General features: G+C 36.8%; 2 protein-coding genes across 10 annotated transcripts; one reads left to right on the forward strand and one right to left on the reverse strand.

Annotated features, from left to right (window-relative positions):
• Window positions 1-667: 667 nt before the first annotated feature.
• Window positions 668-19,413, forward strand: LOC139975820 (ankyrin repeat domain-containing protein 49-like). 6 transcript variants are annotated; one of them, XM_071984027.1, is made up of 3 exons: window positions 668-853; window positions 4,138-4,172; window positions 16,564-19,413. In XM_071984027.1, the coding sequence occupies exon 3, from the start codon at window positions 16,623-16,625 to the stop codon at window positions 17,427-17,429; it is 807 nt and encodes a 268-aa protein (XP_071840128.1). In that variant the 5' UTR covers window positions 668-853; window positions 4,138-4,172; window positions 16,564-16,622; the 3' UTR covers window positions 17,430-19,413. The 6 variants fall into 6 exon arrangements, with proteins under 6 accessions (XP_071840128.1, XP_071840129.1, XP_071840126.1 ...); XM_071984028.1 differs by lacking the exon at window positions 4,138-4,172 and adding an exon at window positions 5,690-5,703; XM_071984025.1 differs by lacking the exon at window positions 4,138-4,172 and having other exon boundaries at window positions 668-918.
• Window positions 4,179-15,743, reverse strand: LOC139975822 (uncharacterized). Of its 4 annotated transcripts, none has more exons than XR_011795893.1 (7): window positions 15,187-15,743; window positions 14,308-14,445; window positions 13,696-13,789; window positions 9,021-9,616; window positions 7,969-8,073; window positions 7,239-7,319; window positions 4,179-5,143 (listed from the first exon to the last, which is right to left on the reverse strand). XR_011795893.1 is itself a non-coding variant. In XM_071984030.1 (7 exons), exons 2-7 carry the CDS (start codon window positions 14,383-14,385, stop codon window positions 5,084-5,086), a joined length of 507 nt encoding a protein of 168 aa, XP_071840131.1. In that variant the 5' UTR covers window positions 14,386-14,445; window positions 15,187-15,734; the 3' UTR covers window positions 4,179-5,083. The 4 variants fall into 4 exon arrangements, 2 of the variants coding, with proteins under 2 accessions (XP_071840131.1, XP_071840132.1); XR_011795894.1 differs by having other exon boundaries at window positions 9,021-9,210; window positions 15,187-15,734; XM_071984030.1 differs by having other exon boundaries at window positions 9,021-9,109; window positions 15,187-15,734.
• Window positions 19,414-22,920: the final 3,507 nt, after the last annotated feature.

Below are 22,920 nucleotides of genomic sequence, written 5' to 3' on the forward strand. Positions count from 1 at the left end.
AACGAGGTAAATGAATCTGGAGGATTCATGTCAATTGGGTGCGCGCGTACCATGTATGGAGGGTCATGTGATGTGTTCCAGGGTGGTACTATACTGATATTTCTCTGTAGCAGTTCGAGAACAATGTTAGTGACTTCGTGAAAGATTGGTCGGTTCGGACATGAGAACTAACGGCATAAGAAGGTACTGGTACTTCAGGCCTACGAAATAGTGCTAATATGCTAACGTTCAACCTTATTCTCTTGAATGAAGGCAGACTTTCTACATAATCTTACTTATTAATACGGCTCTAGGGGCAAGCTTTGTCTCATATGGCCTAACGTTATTACTACACGCTATAAGTGAATGTAGAAATGGGAAATGTGGGGGAATGTTTAGTTCAGTGCAACCACGGAATTCTCCATGGAACAGAGCCTAATGCTGCTCGACGGGAATATAGCTATCACGTTAGGCTACAAGCACGGTTATTGCTAGGTAACGGGTGTCGTCTGCTGCTCTAAGCAGGCAAACACATTTACGTACTAGTTGGGTGAAATCATCATGCGTAATAGGGAGAGTAGTATATTAGTACCCCCCTGGAACACATCACATGACCCTCCATACATGGTACGCGCGTACGCGCGTATTTACTGTGTGATAGTTCCTCCAGATTCATTTACCTCGTTGTTCTTTATTTATAAAGGAGGCACTGTCTTTCAGTGTTGATCAGAGCCGTATACGGCTCTTGGAAACGGAAGTACCGTCACAGCTCAGGTCAACTTATCTGTCGTTGAAATACCTTGAAATTAAACCCAGCCGTTTGTGGTGTAACTGTTAGGGAATACTTCTGTCAATTAATAAAATCTTTTGCCAGGTTAGTATTATCATAAATGTCTTATTCATCAAGTTTTGTCGCCATCTAAAAGGAAACTTTAAATCGTACGTTATAATTTCGTTCATCCCTAACTTTCTTTAGACTTATTTTGTGGTAAGCATATAGGCTATAGATGCTTGAATTACTGTAGTGTAGTCTATGCTACTTGCTTTCCACAAGGAGTGTGAAACTGTAACGTGCGTAGTACGACTTCCGCAGCTGAGCTAGAATAGCATTACAAGTACAAGCCCTATGGTAATACTTAGCATAGGCTAACTTAAGGCCTAGACAACTAGATACGGACACCGATGTTCGTACTAAATATATATGTTTTCTAGGCTTGTTCTTTTAATGTATAGGCTAGGTCTGGCCTATATTCAGTTGAGGAACACCAGGGGTGATTTCATTTTAGCCTTAGGTTAGGTCAGTGAATTACAAGGGCTATATAGGAATTAGGATAGGCCGTGGCTATTCTTACGACTAGTCGTAACAATTATTTATAAACTGTTCTTACGACAAAGGCGAATTCAAGCGCAGTAAAGTAGATAAAGCAACTGCGCATGTAGTAGGGGTAACCCTAACTTTAACCCTAAACCCCAATCCTAACACTAACCCTAACCGGAAATTATTGTTACTCCTGGTCGTAAAAAATAGTACTCCTGTCATAGAAATAGCAACTGCGCATGCGTAATCGGAAATTATTCTTACGAACAGTCGTAAGAATAGCCACTTTGATTAGGATATGAAGCCAGGGGGGAGGAAACAAACGTTTTTCAGGGGAAATTAACGTTCCTTCAGGTGAGTCATATTGGCTAGGCTATGAAAGAATAGATGTTTTAATTGGAATAACTGTAGAAGGATATTTATAGAAGTAATGTTAAGGGAGGAAAGTGACACGTTTGGTGGAATTGGCAGAATAACAACTGTATAACCCGGCTGAACGTGTGTGCTCAATAGAATAACAGTCAGTGAATAGGTGCGTCGCGTGAATGATTCGCTGGAATGAATTAAAGGGTTAGGAAGTAGCGAATAGGGTTAGTCGGGTAGTCGAATGGTACGGATTCTAAATTAGTAACCATTTGTTTAAGGAAACTAACAGACTTTTTTTCAAGGAGACTGTTATTCTTGTGTAGGCTCTGATGGCATATTTTCCTTTGTAGAGCTATTAAGAAAGTTGTGTTAGTATGAAGGAAATAGTAAATGTGATAGGGTGACTTATTTGTGTATTCTAATAACAGAGAAGAAAAATCAATAATATGCAGGCCTACCCATGCTGATATTGAGAACAGCTCAGACCAATCCACCTAGGTCTATAATCCCTAATAGTGTAGTAAAGGCTTCATAATTGACTAACCTTCAAATATTAATGCAAAAATACAGCAGGCAACTGAAACTTTTTGCAGTCAAACAAAAACAATAGGGGTCTTGTACTCAATGTTATGAATTCTGACACCAAGTTTTAGAGGTACATACATGATTCCAATTGTTAGATATCGTGTAACAGGTTTTTCAGACTTTGACCTCTTGTGACCTATAGGAGATTTGACCTCACAAGCAACAGGATTCTTGTATTTGATATGGCAAATCCATATACCATGTATGAAAAGTATCCATAATTTCTACCATGAGAAATCATGTTTTGAAGGTTTTCAGGCCTCGACAAATATTATTAAAAGTACTCGTTTTTGGCGACCGTGACTAAAAATCTATTCGCCAAATTCCACTCGCCAGTAGGCCTATGATTGTTGTTCAAGTATCCAAAGTACAGATCTGCAACATCAATACTCTCTATGAACAAAGGTTAGGCAGTTAGGCAGATACATGGTGCTATGTAATTGTGCTTTAGATAGTCATGTTTCTAAACTTTTTCCACCAAAAGTAAGTGTTGAACAAAGTAAAACATGTCACAAAATCATATATAAGCAGCTAGGCCTACTGTAATGTCTTTAACAATTAAAAGTAAAAGGTCTGTAAAAACACCTACGAAGATAGCTTGGTTCTATTACATTATGGCTCCTATATTACTAAGATACAGTAGCTAGGTGTGCGCGACTCATAAGCTTATACAGTACCTTAATGCTACTTTGAACCGCTACTCGATTAGCGCGACTTCATACATTTTGCACGGTTATTTATCTTGTCTTTTAGCTGCAGATTGATGCCCCAACAAATATTGCTATTACTTCATTACACTGCCTAAATCAGATCGATCTTTTACGCAATGAAAATCTGAGGTTAGAGCATCTATTTTCCAAAAATTCTAGCAGCACAACATCAAACTTAGAAATTTTCAGAATAAGCTTATATGGCAATTTTTGGAGAGGGTGCAGCAACAGCCATCCGTGATTTGACACGGAATGACCAACCTACTATCTCAATGGTGAGAAGTTACAGGAGGTCTTTGTTGAAAGAGACCTAGGTACTGTATCTACATTGACTATTCTCTGCAACCTTCTTAACATTGTCTTGAAGCTGCTAAAAGAGGTAATAGGGTTTAGGTATGATCAAGAGAAACTTCAGTTTTCTGAAAGAGGACAAAGTTGTTAGGCTTTATATAAAACAGTTGGTTAGCCCTCATCTGGAGTATGCTGTGCAGGCTTGGAACCCATATTTTGCTAAGGATATAAGGAAGTACTCGAGAAGGTCCAGAGGAGGGCTTCTAGGATGGTTAGGTCCTTAAAGGGTGTTCCTAATTATAGTGGGTTACAACTGATGAATCTCACCACACTGGAGGTTATGTAGGGGCTCGATTCAGGTTTTCAAGATTGTGTATGGTTTTGACAATTTATCCTTCACTGACTTTTTCATGTTTGCTAATAGTAGTTGTACCAGAGGTCATTGTCTTAAACTCCAGAAGTCATAAAGTAGGATTAATATTCGGCATAACTTTTTTTCTAATAGGGTTGTGAATGAGTGGAACGGTTTGCCTGAGAAAGTTGTACTTGCAAGTAGTGTGAATGGGTTTAAGAATGCTTTGGACAAGCACTTTAAGCATTGTAATCGGGTCTGAGTGTTTAATGTCGTATGTTTCATAATTTGTATCTGGACGGTGGTAGTTCTTCTTGTGTCCCTGAACTTTGCGCAAAGTATTTTGCATTTGTAGCTGCAATGATGGACACTATAGCTGTTGTGTTTGTAAGTTAAATTGAAACACATTTTTCGATCGCAATATTAATGTACTGTACAAACTCTGAACTGAACAGCCAAACTGGTCATGTGCAGTGAAACAAGGAAACATCAAATTTGTATGTTGACATATTTTCTTCAATTATTTCACCCCTTAGCGGAATTATACTGTATACTTCAACGTATGTGCAAGGTTAGAGAAATTTTTCCTTGCTTTGAACAGCTTAACTCCTGACCATTACAAATATAATTCTTTAATATTTCTGGTTGAATCAGATAAAACCCTCAATGATACCATGGAGTTGAAGAGTAGAACTAAACCACAGAGCAAAATCAGCGAGATTGTCATCAGTAACACTAGTGCCCTTATTATCATAATTTTACTGTATACCACTATACAAACTGTTTTACTGATAATAGGTTCAAGAATTGGAATTGGCCAGATTATAAAAGAATCCAAATCAGTTAAAATTGCTACCAAGTTTTCAAACCAATCATTTCTCATACAGCTGAAAGCGAAGGAACTTTGTTTTCCTGTAATGGTCATGAACAACTTATTTTTACCACTTAGACAATGTCTGCAATATGAAAACCTGGAATAGAAAACGTTTGGACCCTTCATATTCTGAGTTTGGCAATTTATAATTCATGATTTGGTGAAACAATACTTCCGTTGAAAATTTGATTTGACAAGTCACTGTAAGTTCCCACCGATCTATTGTCTTGTTCTTTAAACTTTGTTTAATTTGCATCAATCCAATCACCTTCACAGCGGCCCTGTTATTTAGTACAGTATCTGCTCAGAAAGGCTCTTTTCAAGTCATATTGTGAGAACAATTCAAGGCATAAAAAATGAAATCCAGTAGGTTAATTCATATGACAAAAATTATATTCATAACTGTAAAACAATGCTATTAAACAATCATTACCCACCACCAAATTTCATGGAGCTTAGAATACAGTGCTGTACAGTACATCTCCTTGCAGAAACTTGATGAACTACATCATGTAGGCTTTAACCCTCCCCAAAATAACATATTAAAAGCTTATCAGGTTTTAATTTGAAATAACATCTTTCTTGAATTGCTGGTTTGCTGCACATCATCACTCTTGATTTATTCCTAGCTGGTTTGCTAGGCACCATTTAGAAATAATTAGGTGAATCTGTTGGTTGAAGGGCAAGAAATAATTAACTTTCAGCTTGCTCTGGAAGTCAAATTTATGAAATTTTGTATGTGGTAAATTATTCAATGTGAGAACTTGAGTAGTGGAAAAATGAAAGTTCTTAACCAAATATTTACAGGTAGCTCCAACAATTTTTGTGCTGGTCAAGTTTCTTGCCTGGTAGGCACAGGTATGTCTAAATATGAGTGAAAGACTAGATACGATAGAAAAAAGACTATTGTTTTCTATGTAGCTATATAGCATTGTTGTAGTACTCAGAATGTACTCATTACTCGAATCGAAAGGTACCTAGTACTCAAGTACTATTTTGCAAGTACTCAGTACTCACAATGAATGAAAAGTACTCAGATCTTAATCTGGATGCTGAAGTACTCCTGCTTGATTTTAAATACTTGGTACTTGATCAGGGCAAGTACTGTATTAGTACTTCTAAAGGGCCTACATGTATTACAGTCTCGATGCTGTTACAAGACGACACTGAATAACTTATTGTTCCTACTGTCATTCTGTTGCATTACTCTATAGATAGATATAGTACTGTAAGTATATCCTCAAACATCCCAGCAGTATCAAGCATTTTGCGTAGTGTAGCACCACGTAGGTATGAAGATGATGAATGTATGTCAACTTCCTAACATGCGGAACAATTAACAGTATGATAGCAGTACACTAGTCATCTAACAGCACCGGGTACACAAGTCAGCTAACAGCACCGGGTACACAAGTCAGCTAACAGCACCGGGTACACTAGTTAGCTAACAGCACCGGGTACACTAGTCAGCTAACAGCACCGGGTACACTGGTCAGCTAACAGCACCGGGTACACTAGTCAGCTAACAGCACCGGGTACACTAGTCAGCTAACAGCACCGGGTACACTAGTCAGCTAACACCACCATGTACACTAGTCAGCTAACACCACCATGTACACTAGTCAGCTAACACCGCCGGGTACACTAGTCAGCTAACACCGCCGGGTACACTAGTCAGCTAACACCGCCGGGTACACTTGTCAGCTAACACCGCCGGGTACACTAGTCAGCTAACACCGCCGGGTACACTAGTCAGCTAACACCGCCGGGTACACTAGTCAGCTAACACCGCCATGTACACTAGTCAGCTAACACCACCATGTACACTAGTCAACTAACACCACCATGTACACTAGTCAGCTAACACCGCCGGGTACACTAGTCAGCTAACACCGCCGGGTACACTAGTCAGCTAACACCGCCGGGTACACTAGTCAGCTAACACCGCCGGGTACACTAGTCAGCTAACACCGCCGGGTACACTAGTCAGTTAACACCGCCGGGTACACTAGTCAGTTAACACCACCGGGTACACTTAGCTAACACCACCATGTACACTAGTCAGCTAACACTGCCGGGTACACTAGTCAGCTAACACCACCGGGTACACTAGTCAGTTAACACCGCCGGGTACACTAGTCAGTTAACACCACCGGGTACACTTAGCTAACACCACCATGTACACTAGTCAGCTAACACTGCCGGGTACACTAGTCAGTTAACACCGCCGGGTACACTAGTCAGTTAACACCACCGGGTACACTTAGCTAACACCACCATGTACACTAGTCAGCTAACACTGCCGGGTACACTAGTCAGCTAACACCGCCGGGTACATTAGTCAGCTTACACCGCTAGTTACACTAGTCAGCTAACAGAAGAGTACTCAAAGTATTAAAACAGAGTAAAAAGATCCAAACAATTTTGTTACATTCAACTGTTATATCATTTGCTTTCGGCATGCATCAGGAGCATTCATAAGTATAAGATTCTTGCAAATGTAATAAATCAAAAGACTTAAGTTTCACATGAAAAAGTACTGGGTACTTGGATTTTTAAAATGATTTACTCAGACACTAGTACTTGCTATTCTGATCCTAGTGTGCAATAATTGGAAAGTGGTACCTCAGGTACTCAAAAGAACTGTTATTCAGTATTCTAATGAAACTGACCACAACACTGAGGTATGGTGCACAGGAGTGCAAAACCAACATTTGTCAAAACATTAAAATCTTGTGTTCAGTGTTAATATTGTAGCCTTACCTGGAATATAGTTTTGAAAAAACAGACAACAAGTTCTGCAATAATGATTGGATAATCTATAATTGTCCTTGTCACGGGCAGCTGAAAAGATAAATTTGAATAAACTAACTTCAATTGTATGTAGCTGTCAAGATGAAATTAATCAAACTATCAAAGTTACTGTAAGGAAGCTGTGTAAAGGACAGGATCAACAAAAATGAAAACTACTGCCTATATACAATGTGAGGTTGAAAATACCCTTTCCAGGTACCATGAATGTAACCAAAATGTTTAGAAACACAGCAATGAACTTAACAAAAATGTTTATTATCCTTAAAGGCACCTTTAATACACAATTAACACATTAATAAATCTCTAAAACAACTTTATCATAGATACCTAAATTTAAAAGTTGCAAATAGGTTATCAACAGGACTAGCTTACTAAAATTACATAACTCAAACATTAGTTAATATAGCACCACTTTTTTCTTGATAGAGATAGTGAGAGGCTTTGGCGTAAATCAGTTAATGAATAAGTAAACCAATTTTAGGTAATTAAACAGTGAAGTTAAATAAATTAACAGTTCTATACTCCCTAGTATCAACTTATATGGTATGAAATAGCACAATCGACTTTACTTTGATAGGCTAATTGATCAAGTTGTGTAGACTCATTTATTTACAAGCTTTAAACTGACTTGGTCAGGTGCTACCTGTGTACTCCTGCGAGGGTAAATAGATTAACTCACTGTTTGTGTTTGGTATGTTATAACTGTGAAGGAAGCCAAAGTGCTCTCCATTAAAGTAGTGATGAGTAGTGAAATAGAGAAGCAGGCAATCCAGGCAGCTTTCTCCTAGATATGTAATAATGAAAAGCACAGGTCATAAGCACAATAGCCAGTTGTATTCTTTGATGTTACTGACCTTATAGTATGTGGATCCATGTTAGCAAGTACAAGAATTATATTGTTTTGAAGTTTGAGGTCTATAGTAATTTTAGTTCACAAGTGGGAAGTTTCAACATTTTGTCAACTGGATAAAGTCTTAGAAGCTTAGATAATACATTAGCCTATGGGCATTTTAATCAGTTAGTACAATAACAGAACAAAATTCTTGTTCTATGTAAATCCACCTTACAGAATACAAGGGACTTGTAGTTTTTGTGGAGATCAAAGGTCATTTGAGGTCACCAGAAGTCTGGGGAATCCTCATAAACGCAATTAACTCTAAAAATAAAGCTGGGGAACTGAATACTTAGTATGTACATTCCCCTTGGTGAGTACTATTTATATTGTTATATGTGGTCATATCTTGTCAATCTTGTTTGCAGTAATACATTGTTTATATACATTGTTTACATATAAAACATGGCAAAGAATCACTACCCTTGCATGATGACTCTTTGGTTTAAAGTTTTAGCTTTAGTATTAAAGCATTTATATGTTAGGTATGATACCTGTTGTTCAGTTCAAGCTGTGACATTTCTGAATGCATTGCTTTGAATTTAAGATATGTACCAGGAAATGGAAGATGTTATTACAAACTGCATGACCAAGGTGACATTGCATCAAGTAGATAATTATATTCATGGTCTCTAGGATAGTAGCTATCATTCACATGTAGACTTGTAACATATGGGAGCAGCTTACCAGTAGTACTCTGTTGTAAGCAATCGGTGTTCCAGTCACCTGTGTTTGAGATTGGAGTGACATCTTCAAGTAAAGATGTTTCCACATTGGTGGTGAGATGACTTGAGTCATGATAACTGTTATTGACTTAACTTGATATGGAAAATACTTACATAGAATATACTAAGGAACAGGATGATGGAACAGATTGTATGTATTATAGTGTTGATTCCAATACTGGTATAGTGGATGATGCTGGTAACTGATGAATAAACATAAATATACTAAGGAACAGGATGATGGAACAGATTGTATGTATTATGGTGTTGATTCCAATACTGGTATAGTGGATGATGCTGGTAACTGATGAATAAACATAAATATACTAAGGAACAGGATGATGGAACAGATTACATGTATTATAGTGTTGATTCCAATACTGGTATAGTGGATGATGCTGGTAACTGATGAATAAACATAAATATACTAAGGAACAGGATGATGGAACAGATTATATGTACTATAGTGTTGATTCCAATACTGGTATAGTGGATGATGCTGGTAACTGATGAATAAACATAAATATACTAAGGAACAGGATGATGGAACAGATTGTATGTATTATAGTGTTGATTCCAATACTGGTAACTAGTGGATGATGCTGGTAACTGATGAATAATCATAAATATACTAAGGAACAGGATGATGGAACAGATTGTATGTATTATAGTGTTGATTCCAATACTGGTATAGTGGATGATGCTGGTAACTGATGAAAAAACATAAAAATACTAAGGAACAGGTTGATGGAACAGATTGTATGTATTATAGTGTTGATTCCAATACTGGTATAGTGGATGATGCTGGTAACTGATGAATAAACATAAATATACTAAGGAACAGGATGATGGAACAGATTATATGTATTATAGTGTTGATTCCAATACTGGTAACTAGTGGATGATGCTGGTAACTGATGAATAAACATAAAAATACTAAGGAACAGGTTGATGGAACAGATTGTATGTATTATAGTGTTGATTCCAATACTGGTATAGTGGATGATGCTGGTAACTGATGAATAAACATAAATATACTAAGGAACAGGATGATGGAGCAGATTGTATGTATTATAGTGTTGATTCCAATACTGGTATAGTGGATGATGCTGGTAACTGATGAGTAAACATAAATATACTAAGGAACAGGATGATGGAACATATTGTATGTATTATAGTGATTGCTGCACATGTTAGCAGTTTGTTCCATACTTATTGAATGACTACTTTCATATTAGGAAATCTAACAAGCAGTATGTTCCATAATTATTGTATGGCTAAGCCTTGTAGTGGGAAATCTTACAAGCACTGTGTTCTGCGTACTATCACCACTCTGACCACATGTTCATTCTATATAGTATATTACCGCTGTATAGGCCTTTACTTTATAGTACAGGAAACACTATTGTCTCTGGTTTATCCTCTAGAGCTTAATCCTGATTCCCATAACAAGCTGAAATTTCACTGACAACTGAAGAGGTTCTTGTCAACAAAAGTAAGAGAGAAAGTAGCTTAAGCTTGGCCCTAATGTTTGAATAATTTACCTTGAGGTAAGCAGCATCACCGTATGCCGAAAGATTGAGAACATGTTTGTTAAACGGTTATAAACTTGATACAAATAAGACATTTAGGTAGTTGATGATAATCTATTCGATAAATAAGGCAATCAAAGAATAAAATGTAAAGAATTTGTCAAAAGCATTTGAAAGCTGATCTTCATGTAAGTTAACAAATTTAGTTTGTACATAATATGAGTACTGTACAGTACTTTGAACTAATCAAACTAGGTCTCTAGATCTTTAATTAATGAACGGATGGCCGGTTCGGAAAATTGGGGGTTCGGATAAAAGGGGTTCGGATAATCAAAGTTTTACTGAATGGCTGACATTAATTAGTGAACATGATAAATAAAACAAATTACTGTTGATAACGCACATGTTGGTAGAGCAGAAACTGAAAAGTTAAAAACCATGGATCACACTACTATATGTACAGTATGCTATATTTTAGTCATGATTTGTAACCATGGATCACACTACTGCATTATATGTACAGTATGCTATATTTTAGTCGTGATTTGTAACCATGGATCACACTACTGCATTATATGTACAGTATGCTATATTTTAGTCGTGATTTGTAACCATGGATCACACTACTGCATTATATGTATAGTATGCTATATTTTAGTCATGATTTGTAACCATGGATCACACTACTGCATTATATGTACAGTATGCTATATTTTAGTCATGATTTGTAACCATGGATCACACTACTACTGTACATTATATGTACAGTATGCTATATTTTAGTCATGATTTGTAACCATGGATCACACTACTGCATTATGTACAGTATGCTATATTTTAGTCATGATTTGTAACCATGGATCACACCTCTGCATTATATGTACAGTATGCTATATTTTAGTCATGATTTGTAACCATGGATCACACTACTGCATTATATGTACAGTATGCTATATTTTAGTCATGATTTGTAACCATGGATCACACTACTACTGTACATTATATGTACAGTATGCTATATTTTAGTCATGATTTGTAACCATGGATCACACTACTGCATTATATGTACAGTATGCTATATTTTAGTCATGATTTGTAACCATGGATCACACTACTGCATTATATGTACAGTATGCTATATTTTAGTCATGATTTGTAACCATGGATCACACTACTGCATTATATACAACAGTATGCTATATATTAGTCATGATTTGTAACCATGGATCACACTACTGCATTATATGTACAGTGTGCTATATTTTAGTCATGATTTGTAACCATGGATCACACTACTGCATTATATGTACAGTGTGCTATATTTTAGTCATGATTTGTAACCATGGATCACACTACTGCACTATATGTACAGTATGCTATATTTTAGCCATGATTTGTAACCATGGATCACACTACTGCACTATATGTACAGTATGCTATATTTTAGTCATGATTTGTAACCATGGATCACACTACTGCATTATATGTACAGTATGTTATATTTTAGTCATGATTTGTAACAATGGATCACACTACTGCATTATATGTACAGTATGCTATATTTAGTCATGATTTGTAACCATGGATCACACTACTGCATTATATGTACAGTATGCTATATTTTAGTCATGGTTTGTAACCATGGATCACACTACTGCATTATATGTACAGTATGCTATATTTTAGTCATGATTTGTAACAATGGATCACACTACTGCATTATATGTACAGTATGTTATATTTTAGTCATGATTTGTAACAATGGATCACACTACTGCATTATATGTACAGTATGCTATATTTAGTCATGATTTGTAACCATGGATCACACTACTGCATTATATGTACAGTATGCTATATTTTAGTCATGGTTTGTAACCATGGATCACACTACTGCATTATATGTACAGTATGCTATATTTTAGTCATGATTTGTAACCATGGATCACACTACTGCACTATATGTACAGTATGCTATATTTTAGTCATGATTTGTAACCATGGATCACACTTCTGCACTATATGTACAGTATGCTATATTTTAGTCATGATTTGTAACCATGGATCACACTACTGCATTATATGTACAGTGTGCTATATTTTAGTCATGATTTGTAACCATGGATCACACTACTGCATTATATGTACAGTGTGCTATATTTTAGTCATGATTTGTAACCATGGATCACACTACTGCATTATATGTACAGTATGCTATATTTTAGTCATGATTTGTAACCATGGATCACACTACTGCATTATATGTACAGTGTGCTATATTTTAGTCATGATTTGTAACCATGGATCACACTACTGCATTATATGTACAGTGTGCTATATTTTAGTCATGATTTGTAACCATGGATCACACTACTGCATTATATGTACAGTATGCTATATTTTAGTCATGATTTGTAACAATGGATCACACTACTGCATTATATACAGTATGCTATATTTCAGTCATGATTTGTTTTGTTTTTATTTTGTAAACTATAATCTAGAGCTAGCTTACTAATTTTGGGAATTAAACTATTATCCCCCTTCTTCCCCCACCCCTCCCCAAAATTCATTTGTAACACTATCGCTCAGACAAGAGGTTTTTATTTTTATTTTTTTTTTTTAAAGAAAAGGTAAGCTTGTCACAATGACCTGGTCCATGAGTTCATGTTGAACTACATAAGGAGAATAAGGTTTAATGTCATTGTCATGTTATAATCCAATTAATGCAACACAAACAAGTATATATCCATGTGGAGTTTATTAACATGTGTTATTTCTTTTTCCATATAATTGACATGGTTAGCCATTGTCCCTTCCCACCGAAATGTTGTAAGCTGCTGTCATTTGCTAAACTACAGTATCTAGGCTAATAAAATAACTCGCAAAGTTCAATGATACAAGTAAACTATGTATAATAGGAAAATATATCAATTTACCATTTCACAGTCCGGCTTATTTCCTCCCAATCAGTTTTTGTTGTCTTATGAACAGTCAGGATTACCAACACTTTTAAGGGAACTAAATCAATATAATCCCTTCATGAATAGACTGTCAGTTTTGATGTTTTAAATGCAGTGTGGTGAGATGATAATTGAGATAAGGAAAAACTTTCATGGTGAGAATATCATCAGTTTTGCACACTTTAAAACAAAACCCTAGTAAGTGAGTACTCAGTAAATATTATATCATTCATACCTTTTGTTGTCCAGATACAAATACAAAATTAAGTATGAATTGAATGCAAAGAGTGCTACCTGTGAAGAATCCATCTTGATACATATCCTGGTGCCCGATGACCACATCAAAGAGAGCTACTACGTACAATGTGGTTGATATAAAGGAAAGGATCTGTTAAAAAGGAGCACAATTCAAGTTTTATGCTTAAACCAAATTAATCTCACCTGTTGTAACATCAACTGTTTGTTTTACTCAGACTTATAATGACATATTCAGCATTTAATGTAATCAAGAAAAGTTGCATTTCCCATAATTATGTAGTTGTTATGAACTTTGTTTCCTTGGCAACAGTTTGCAGAAGTTCTTTCACGATGCAAAATTTGTCTTAAAGGTTTTTCCACTTTTAGAGAAAGGGAAGACATAAAAACACAGCAAAAAAAGTTCATTTGGTTAAAAATCAGGTTTGGATGCAATGTTTTGGACAGGAGCAAGAAAGGACCCACCACTCCCTCCTCACCATCTCACCCCTTCTTCAAACTACCCACAGATTATGGCACAGAAGAATAAGGTGAAGAAATAAGTGCAGAATAGAGGTTTAAAAGGTTGACCTGACACTAATTATATACAGTAGTGAAACAGAAACACCAAAAACCAACCGTGGAAGCTGGATACAAATCAACTTTACTTACTAAGAGTATAATGCTGCTTGCAAAACTGCCTGTACGATGTGAACAGCAACAGTACCAATTCTCTGCAATGAAGGCCATCCTTCACACTTGCACTTTGTATTTGCCTCAGAGATGATGTCACAAACTCTCAGTATTTCCCTGACAATGTGGCAAAAACGAAGTTCATAGAAGGCTGTGTATATATTTGCTAAGACTGGACATTAAAGTTCAGGTTGTTTTCAAGATAAGCTGCGATTTCAGAAAGGACATTCAATATGGTATATAATAAAGACTGGTGCTAGCTTTCCAGCAATGTGCATTCTCTAATTCCCTCAATCACACTAGGTGAGTAGTGCATTTTCACCCCACACTGGTAGTGTTTACAGCGAGTTAGAAGAACTTGTGCACAGCAACTGGTTGTTATTGTAGTGTAACTTTCCTTGCAACACAATCAGTGCTTGCATGAAACCAAAATAAATTGTTAGTTTTACGCATTAATTGTAACAAGAAGCATCAACGACCTCAATCAATTCTGTTACTTTTCAAGACCAACAATGACATGTAAACTGTGTTCACCTTGTTCAGGGTTAGAAATACAGCATAAAGCAGCTGTACATGTTATGACACTGGTTGACTGCAACAGTCTGATGGATAGGTTTTTTTATTTAGTCAGCTGCTATTGTTAGGACATTAGATTATGATTAAGACTTCATAGTTCATTGTTTTCAGGTCTTAAAGGAAGTTTATGCTGCCTGCATAATAAACAGCTATCCCTCTTCACTCCACCCCACACCCCACTAAACCAAGGAAAACTTGATACGCAAACTGTATTAACATGATAAGAACTACTGTGACATTTAGAGGTGAAAATTGACCATACCATAATAATAAACAACTTACCTACAGTTATAGCTTTATGCAATGGTTTGCTCAATCACTGTCTGACACAAGTGAGTTTCTCTCATGACAGAGTATCAACAGCCTATAATGATGAATAGATTGATCAATTTATCCGCATTGTTATGGATTTATACCAGACTGCTTTAGAAAGTCAAACATGTTTACTTCAAACATTTCTTACTCAGACGTCTTCAGTTAGATTCATATAGTCACACAACCTTGTATGCTTGAAGTCAACCCTGCAAAGCATAAGTTATACTGTTCCTACACACAACTCGATATGATATGGTAGAATAACTTTGTTAGAAAGCATCAATTTATTCTAAAAAATTGTCAATAGTGATTCATTGATGCATCTCATTGCATTGGTTGGTGTTCTTTTTGTCATGTAAAGTTGACCTCTTTGAGCTGTTTTTTGTACTTTAGAAGAAATTTGACTGTAATTTGTAATAATGTATTGAAATAATAGACTGAGTGCAATGATAAGCCTTTTCGCAATGTAGCCTGTATTACTCTGATTTAAGCTATTGCCTTAATAGACCCCACCCAACAGCTCTTTTTTTTTATTCCAAAGCTTGTGGCCAATTCATGTGAATTTATATCATATGCAAAGCTGTTCCAAAAACAGAATGCTTAACTGCTGTTACAAGAAAATACACTTCCCAGTTGTTAATGTATTGTACAGCAAAACACTCAGCAAAAACACTACAGCAAAACACTACACAAAACACTACAGCAAAAATACTACAGCACTACAGCAAAAACACTACAGCAAAACACTTGAGTTTCTCAAATGACATCATCAATACCTTCCTTTCAAATGTTGTGCTTGTAGTGAGGCCTACAAACGGTTCATACTGGTATTAAAGGAAGCGCATCTTGCAAGTGAGTTTACTCGGACTACAACCATATCTTTCCCTAACCCTATTAAAACTGAAGGATGAGCATGACAAGAGAACATAGTATTGTGTACATTCACCTACACTTTGCTATTGGAATTATTGTGTACACAAACTACATGGTGTTTGGTAGAGGTCAATGTTAGATAGTCTGTATAAGCATGGTGAAAGCTCAATGTCATTTGAGGTGAACAAGTCAACATACAAGAACTTTGTAAACACAATAATTCCAATAGCAAAGTGTAGATGAACTTCATACTTATGTGGTTCTACTGTAGAAAACCATTGGGATCAAAGGTGAACAGACACTACTCAAGAACTCCATACTTGCCTAGTGCCTTTACGTCACAGGTTGAAAAGCATGTGTCCAGTGTTATCCTAAATATTATTCCTAAGTCTCACAAGAAATCGCTTGGCCTGTTTACTTGTTTTCCAATTGGGAAATCTTACTTGAAATATCTTCATCTGTTTTCCCCAGATCCTGTGAAGTCACTCTTTCCATTCACCTTAGTTTAAACCATCTCCCATGACCACTAGATGGAAGAATCATGTAGCCAGAATGAACCGGTTCCAGCAAGTATGGTGATGGATGGAAACCAACTAATTCAAGAGGGTCTGTTTGAACTTACTTCTGAGGCCGAAGCAAAAGCGCAATCAGTTGAAAATTTACTCAGTTCTTTCCTAGAAGGGACTAAACCATCTGTTCATGCAAGGGAACTTCTAAGCAAGATTGCTGGAGAGAAGAAAGTCAATGACCAAGCTTTTAAGAGTCAGTGGGAGGATGATGAAGAGGAAGATGAATCTGTGGACTTAGAGGAACTAGAGAAAGATCCCGGGAAGAAAATACTCTGGGCAGCTGAGAACAGCAAATTAGATGAAGTGAAAGAACTTTTAGAAGAAGATCCAAACTTAGTCCATTCAGTTGATGAAGATTTGTACACACCTCTACACAGGGCATCATATAATGGACATGTTGAATTGTGTACGCTGCTTCTTGCTAATGGGGCAAAATTTGATGCTAGAACAACAGAGGGTTGGACCCCTTTACATTGTGCTTGTCGATGGAATCAAGTAGGAGTAGCTTCAATTTTACTTCAAGTAGGGAGTGACATTAACTGTCTGACCAATGGCAGACAAACCCCTTTACACTTTGCCTCATCAAATGCAGAGGCCAAAGAGGTGCTAGAGATGCTGTTGATGAGCAGATGGATAGATACAACCATTGTGAATCATGGCCAGGACACAGCTTACCAGGTCTGTCAGAGGACAGGAAGCTTATACCATCTCTTTGAAATGACTCTTAATCATATGAAAGCTTCCTCCTCTATGATGGAAAAGATTTAATTTTCTGAGTCTATGGAAAATTGTAATTGAAGCTACAGAGCAGCAGGTGATTGATTGGTGTAAAGCATGTTAATTATATCAGGCATTAGAAACCTGCTGCCATAATATTGATTTTGTAGTGTACAGAATAATGCATGTGTCCCTACAATATAACATATTTGTGGAATATTTGTGTTATATGACAGGAACAGTTACTTAAATCAAAAGATGGTATATTTAAACTCATTTTCAGGATTTTTTTTAATGTTGCATCCTTTTAGCTGTGGCTTCATGGTTTTGCTTGTTTTTCTAGCTCTTTACTCCATAGTCCTTTTGTACCTATTTATGTAAATGTTATGTATACCTGAACAGATCCTCTAATTCTAACCCATGCAGCCATCCATACCTGTAGGTTATGTCTGGATTTGTAGACCTCTATTTAATGATTCATAACTATAACAAAATATAACTCAGGAGTATCTTTTGTCATAGCTATGTTTCAATAAGCACAAAGCCACTTAGGCCATCTGTTTTTGTATCAATACAAGAGCGTGTTAAGTTGCTACTTTAAGGTCAAATATATGACTGAAAAGCACGTTGAAGTCATTTTTGGTTCCGATGCTGAAGGCTCAGTAACCTTTGCAATTGTGCTGGCGTGTGTGTGTGTGACGGCTTGAAAACATGATATCTCAAAAACCACAAGTTGAATCAATGTCATACTTGGTTGGTAAATGCCCTTTGATGTTTAGATATGCCCTGTTGTCTGTGCTTCCCATCTCTTGAATACTAATGAGTGGGCGGGGCTTAACATAAAATTCTTAAAATGTCAATATCTCTACAACCATATGCCCGAAGTAGTTCATTCATACTTGGTATTGTGGTGTAACTACATGGTAAGTACATGTTCTTGGTAACAACTTTTACCTCATTGATATTCATAGTGGGTGGGACTTAATGGGAAGCCGTCAAAAACTGCTTTTAAACACGATATCTCAGCAACCACTAGCCATACTTGGTAGATAGATGCCCCATAATGAGTAGATGTGCCGTATTGTTCTTGGTTCTTATCTCATGAATATTAAGGAGTGGGCAAGGCTTAAAAGTAATCAGACCTTTGAATAACATTGTCCTAACCACTCTAATAGGCAAAAGTATTTGTGGCCTACAGAGATTTCTGAAATATTTTATTGTCCTTTGAAATGTCCTTTGGAACATCACAATATTCAAAGATGTATGTGGGCTTGTCCAATTAGGGGTTAACTTATTAAGGTCTAAAATAAGAAATTATGATAAAGGCAACACTCCATGTCATAGTTTGCACATATTTAATAGTTTCTCCAGATTTGTCTTAACTTCTTATGTGTATATCTTGAAAACGAAAGAGCTTTCCAAAAATATCAAGAGTATCACACACAACAAATGTGCTGAATATGGGTCAAGTTGGCTAGGTGTCTGTAGTACTTTAACATAGAATTTGGACCATAGTGGTATGGTGATGTTGGTACATAATAAGCACATTTTCATGATGTCTCCAACTTTATTTATCATTAGCATTCATCAAACTGAAAAAATGGCTTTGAAGCACAAGACAAGAACCAACTGTTCCATGATTTTCATCCTTGACATATTAAGTTTGTCACACTACATTCGTACAATCAACAGTGTTGTTTTGTGTGCATACCATGAATATTAATCAGTGAACGTAAAATTCTTGATCAGAAACTCTAAAATAGTATATCTAATTATCTTTATACATGTTCTTGCATAGTACAATGTTCAGTAAGTATATAGAAACAAGCTTATAAGATCATAACATTTGACCTCATGACATAAATATTCATGCATTAATCTGTTTCATACTATGTCACTAAATAGACTTTGTCACCAGGATATTTGCTTCATGGTATCTTTCTTTATATGTTACCACATTAAACAATTGATAATTCCTCTCCATTTGTTGTGCACAAGTTCATGTATATTAACATGTATGGCTTAGGCATCAGAACCACTAAATGCTTTCCTTTTCTGGTTTATTCAAACCACAGAAAACTTGATACCTCAGCCTACAACACCATTGTAACAGATGTACCTAGTCTTTGCCAATTTTCATAGAGAAATCAATTTTGAGAAGACAGTCTGTTGGTATAGAAGTTGGTAGTTGAGTGAATCTGGTGGGCTAAATGAGTTTGTTAAAACCAGATGTTTTTTTAACTAGGTGTGTTAACTTGGTGTTAGGAAATGAAAGTTGGATGGAACAGCAGCACTTATACTTGCTTCCCATATAAATACTTTCTTAAACTACATTCTAAGACCAAAAAATGTTGAAAAGCAAACTAGCAACATTTTAGAGTGCCATTCTGGAAATCTTTACCAGAGTAATTGAATCTAGGAACACCCTAACAGATACAAATAGTGCAACACAATAGTACTTAATTGAGAGGAAATGTCTTCAAGTAACTTCAAATACTTTTTGTATTGACAACTGTACACTTTGCAATCATACCAGTGTGTTTATAGCTTTAAAAGATCTGATACTTGAAATTTGGATTGCACCCTATGAAGAGAAGTAAGCCAATACTTTTAGGATTTTAGGTCCAGATGGAACATATGTCAGAAGGAGAAGATCTTGTTAACACAGCATCTCAAGAAGAAAAACTGGAGAAAAACAGCATGTACAGGGATAAAAAAATGTGAGATTAAAATAAATATGTCTGAAAAATAGAGGGTCTGACATTTTATCATTGGCGTGTGCAAAGTGGGGGCTGGGGGACCATGGCCCTGACCATCGTCAGTCTCCAGATTGGCCAGTCAGTTGATGTTTTTCATTCAGGCAGGGAAGAATTAGACCATTGATATGGTTGTGTAAAACCTTTTCAACCTCACAAAAAATCAAAAGTATTTATAAGTACATCCTTGCATTTATAGCTAAATATAAACCTAAATTCTTAGCCTAAATATGGCTCAGAATGCACTATTTGACATCTCAATTTCAAGTTTCCTCGGGGGGGGGGGGGTTGTCTTCAAGAAACCCAGGGTCACACCCCACCGTTATAAAGTCCTTCATTCACCCTTGGTCCTTGCATATGGGTTAAGCCCCTACCTGTATCAATCTGGGGATTTTTCAATTTGACCCTTTCCCACTCCCAACCTTTGAAGTATTCTGCATGCCACCGCATTATATCTCCATCTATTATTCAGTCTACTTCCTTTTACGTCACTGCCGATTCATCTGTCTAATTCTACAGTTTTGTTATCTATCTGTGTAACTAATTGTTTTACTATAAAAAAGATCCTGCCAGGAACGAAATGTCATGCCCTCTAACATATATTTACCGATGCATGCTCTTTGGTTCCTTGCTGGAAGCAAACGAACCTAAGCATTCAGGTTGACGTGTGTGTGTGTGTGTTCATCTGTGACGCTTGTGTCGGCGAGGGTTAGGGTTAGAAACTCAACAACGGAATTATGGATATTTGTCATACTTTCTACGTAGATGTATCATAGTGAGAGGATGTGCCCTATCGTTTTTGGCGGTTATGAGGTCAAACGTAAAAATCATTACATTGCAAGAACTCTGCAACCCTAAGTCGGATTGTAGACAAACGTGTTATACAGTTGTTGGTTAATAGCTAGTACGGTACATGAAGGCCATCTGCGTCCCAAATAATTCCGGGCCGGGTGGGCACAACTTTTATTTCCACTTAAAATGCTTTTTGGAACACATTCTTTAGGCCCGAATTGTGAAACAATGAAAGATTAAGAAAGGCAAAGAGTTAGATGAGAGGAAGGAAACACCATTTAAGAATATGGATATTATTGTGTTAGAAAATATTATAAAAGACGAAGTCTATGTAAAGAAAAATAATGTTAAAAGAACATTCAAAATCAAATAGAACAATATAGAGTTGGAAGTGAAGGGGCGGGGGGGGGGGGGGGGTGGGGAACTGGATAGAGAACAACACAGTTCTATACTGATATTGTATATAGCAAAGGCTTAATTGAATTTGAAGGATCTTTAACTTCATACAGGCGTGTATCCAGGATTTTCTAATCCGGGGAGCGCGAATGACTATCTAAGCGGGGCGCCACCATCGGTTGGCGCGCAGCGTACAAGAAAATTTCTGTTTTGATACCAATGACCAACCAGATGTACACTTTTGGGTAAGAACTTAGTATTTCCCAATAGTTTTTGATTCCTTGCCGAAGGCTCAAGTAATCTATGCGATAGTGATCGCGTGTGTGTGTGTGCGTTTGTGACGCCCTTGGCTCGTAAACACGATGAATCAACAATGGCAAGTAGGATTGAAGTCATACTCTGTACATAGATGTGCCATACTGAGTAGAAGAACGCTATTGATTCTGGTGCTCATCTCATGAATAATAATGAGGTCACGGGGTCAAACGTGAAAATCTTCAAATGCCAATAACTCCGCAACCGAAAGTCAGAATTTATGCGTAATTGGTATTGATGTCTTGGTAGATAGCGGGTATATTTTGATATGTGTTCAAGATGATATTATGCATATTTATTAGGGGGCGGGCTTAAGTTCATCTTCACTAAAATAGCTTGTAAACACGGTAACTGAACAACGACAAGTTGGATTGAAGTCATACTTGATACATATATGCGCCATAGTGAGTAGAAGAACCCTATTGATTTTGGTACTCATCTCATGAATAATAATGAGGTCACGGGGTCAATCACGAGAAACTCCAAATGCATAGAACTCCGCAACCTAAAGTCAGAATTTATTCATATTTGGTATTAATGTGTTGGTAGATAGCAGGTGCATGACTATGTATGTTCAATGTGATATTATGCACATTTATTAGGGGACAGGTCTTGAGTTGATTTTGCTTAAAAATAGCTTGTAAACATGGTAAGTTAACATATTTAGTAGGTAGGCTCACGGTCAGTGAAAGAACCTTGCTGAACAATTTAATCATCTCAATTGGCAAGGAATCACAATAAGCCCACTGGCTTTCTGGTTTTTCATCCATAAACATTTAGAGAGCGTGGTGGCCAATTGGCTACGGCGTCGGACTCGTGATCCAAGGATTGCTCAGTGGTTCGATTCCTGCCTAGTTCATTACGTTGTGTCCTTGGGCAAGATGCTTTATCTCACTTGCCTCTCTCCACCCAGGGGTTAAATAGGTACCTGTGAGGTAACTTGTCATTGGGCGCAGTATATAACTGCTGCCGACTGGAGGGATTGTCTCTGGGAAATGTTATCATTGACAGGGGTAATATAACGTCTGCAAAGCCCTTTGAGACCTATCGCTGGTGTAAAGCGCTATATGAAAATCAAAAATTATTATTTTTGAAGATTGTCACACATCATGTTAGACCTCATCGCAACTCCTGTGGATCAGTACTTTTGTAGGTGATTCTACATCGCGGCCCACAATACCCGTCAGCCCCACTTTTCAAGGTTTTAAGCGCATTATTTGTTAAGAATTTGAAAATTCGCAATTTTCGTGAATAAATTCACTTCAAAACATACCCATAATGTT

The sequence above is a fragment of the Apostichopus japonicus genome, chromosome 11 (genome assembly GCF_037975245.1).
Source record: "Apostichopus japonicus isolate 1M-3 chromosome 11, ASM3797524v1, whole genome shotgun sequence".
Taxonomy (NCBI): Eukaryota; Metazoa; Echinodermata; class Holothuroidea; order Aspidochirotida; family Stichopodidae; genus Apostichopus; species Apostichopus japonicus.

Bases quoted from the DNA above. Each gene is read 5' to 3' on its own strand.
- LOC139975822 (XM_071984030.1), bottom strand. From the start codon at position 14,385: ATGGCCTTCATTGCAGAGAATTGGTACTGTTGCTGTTCACATCGTACA. The intron at 9,110-13,695 runs GTAGCACTCTTT...TTTATTCATCAG, and splicing joins TCAAGATGGATTCTTCACAG to TTACCAGCATCATCCACTAT. The intron at 5,144-7,238 runs GTAAGGCTACAA...TTCAACCAACAG, and splicing joins TTTTCAAAACTATATTCCAG to ATTCACCTAATTATTTCTAA.
- LOC139975820 (XM_071984025.1), top strand. From the start codon at position 16,623: ATGGAAGAATCATGTAGCCAGAATGAACCGGTTCCAGCAAGTATGGTG.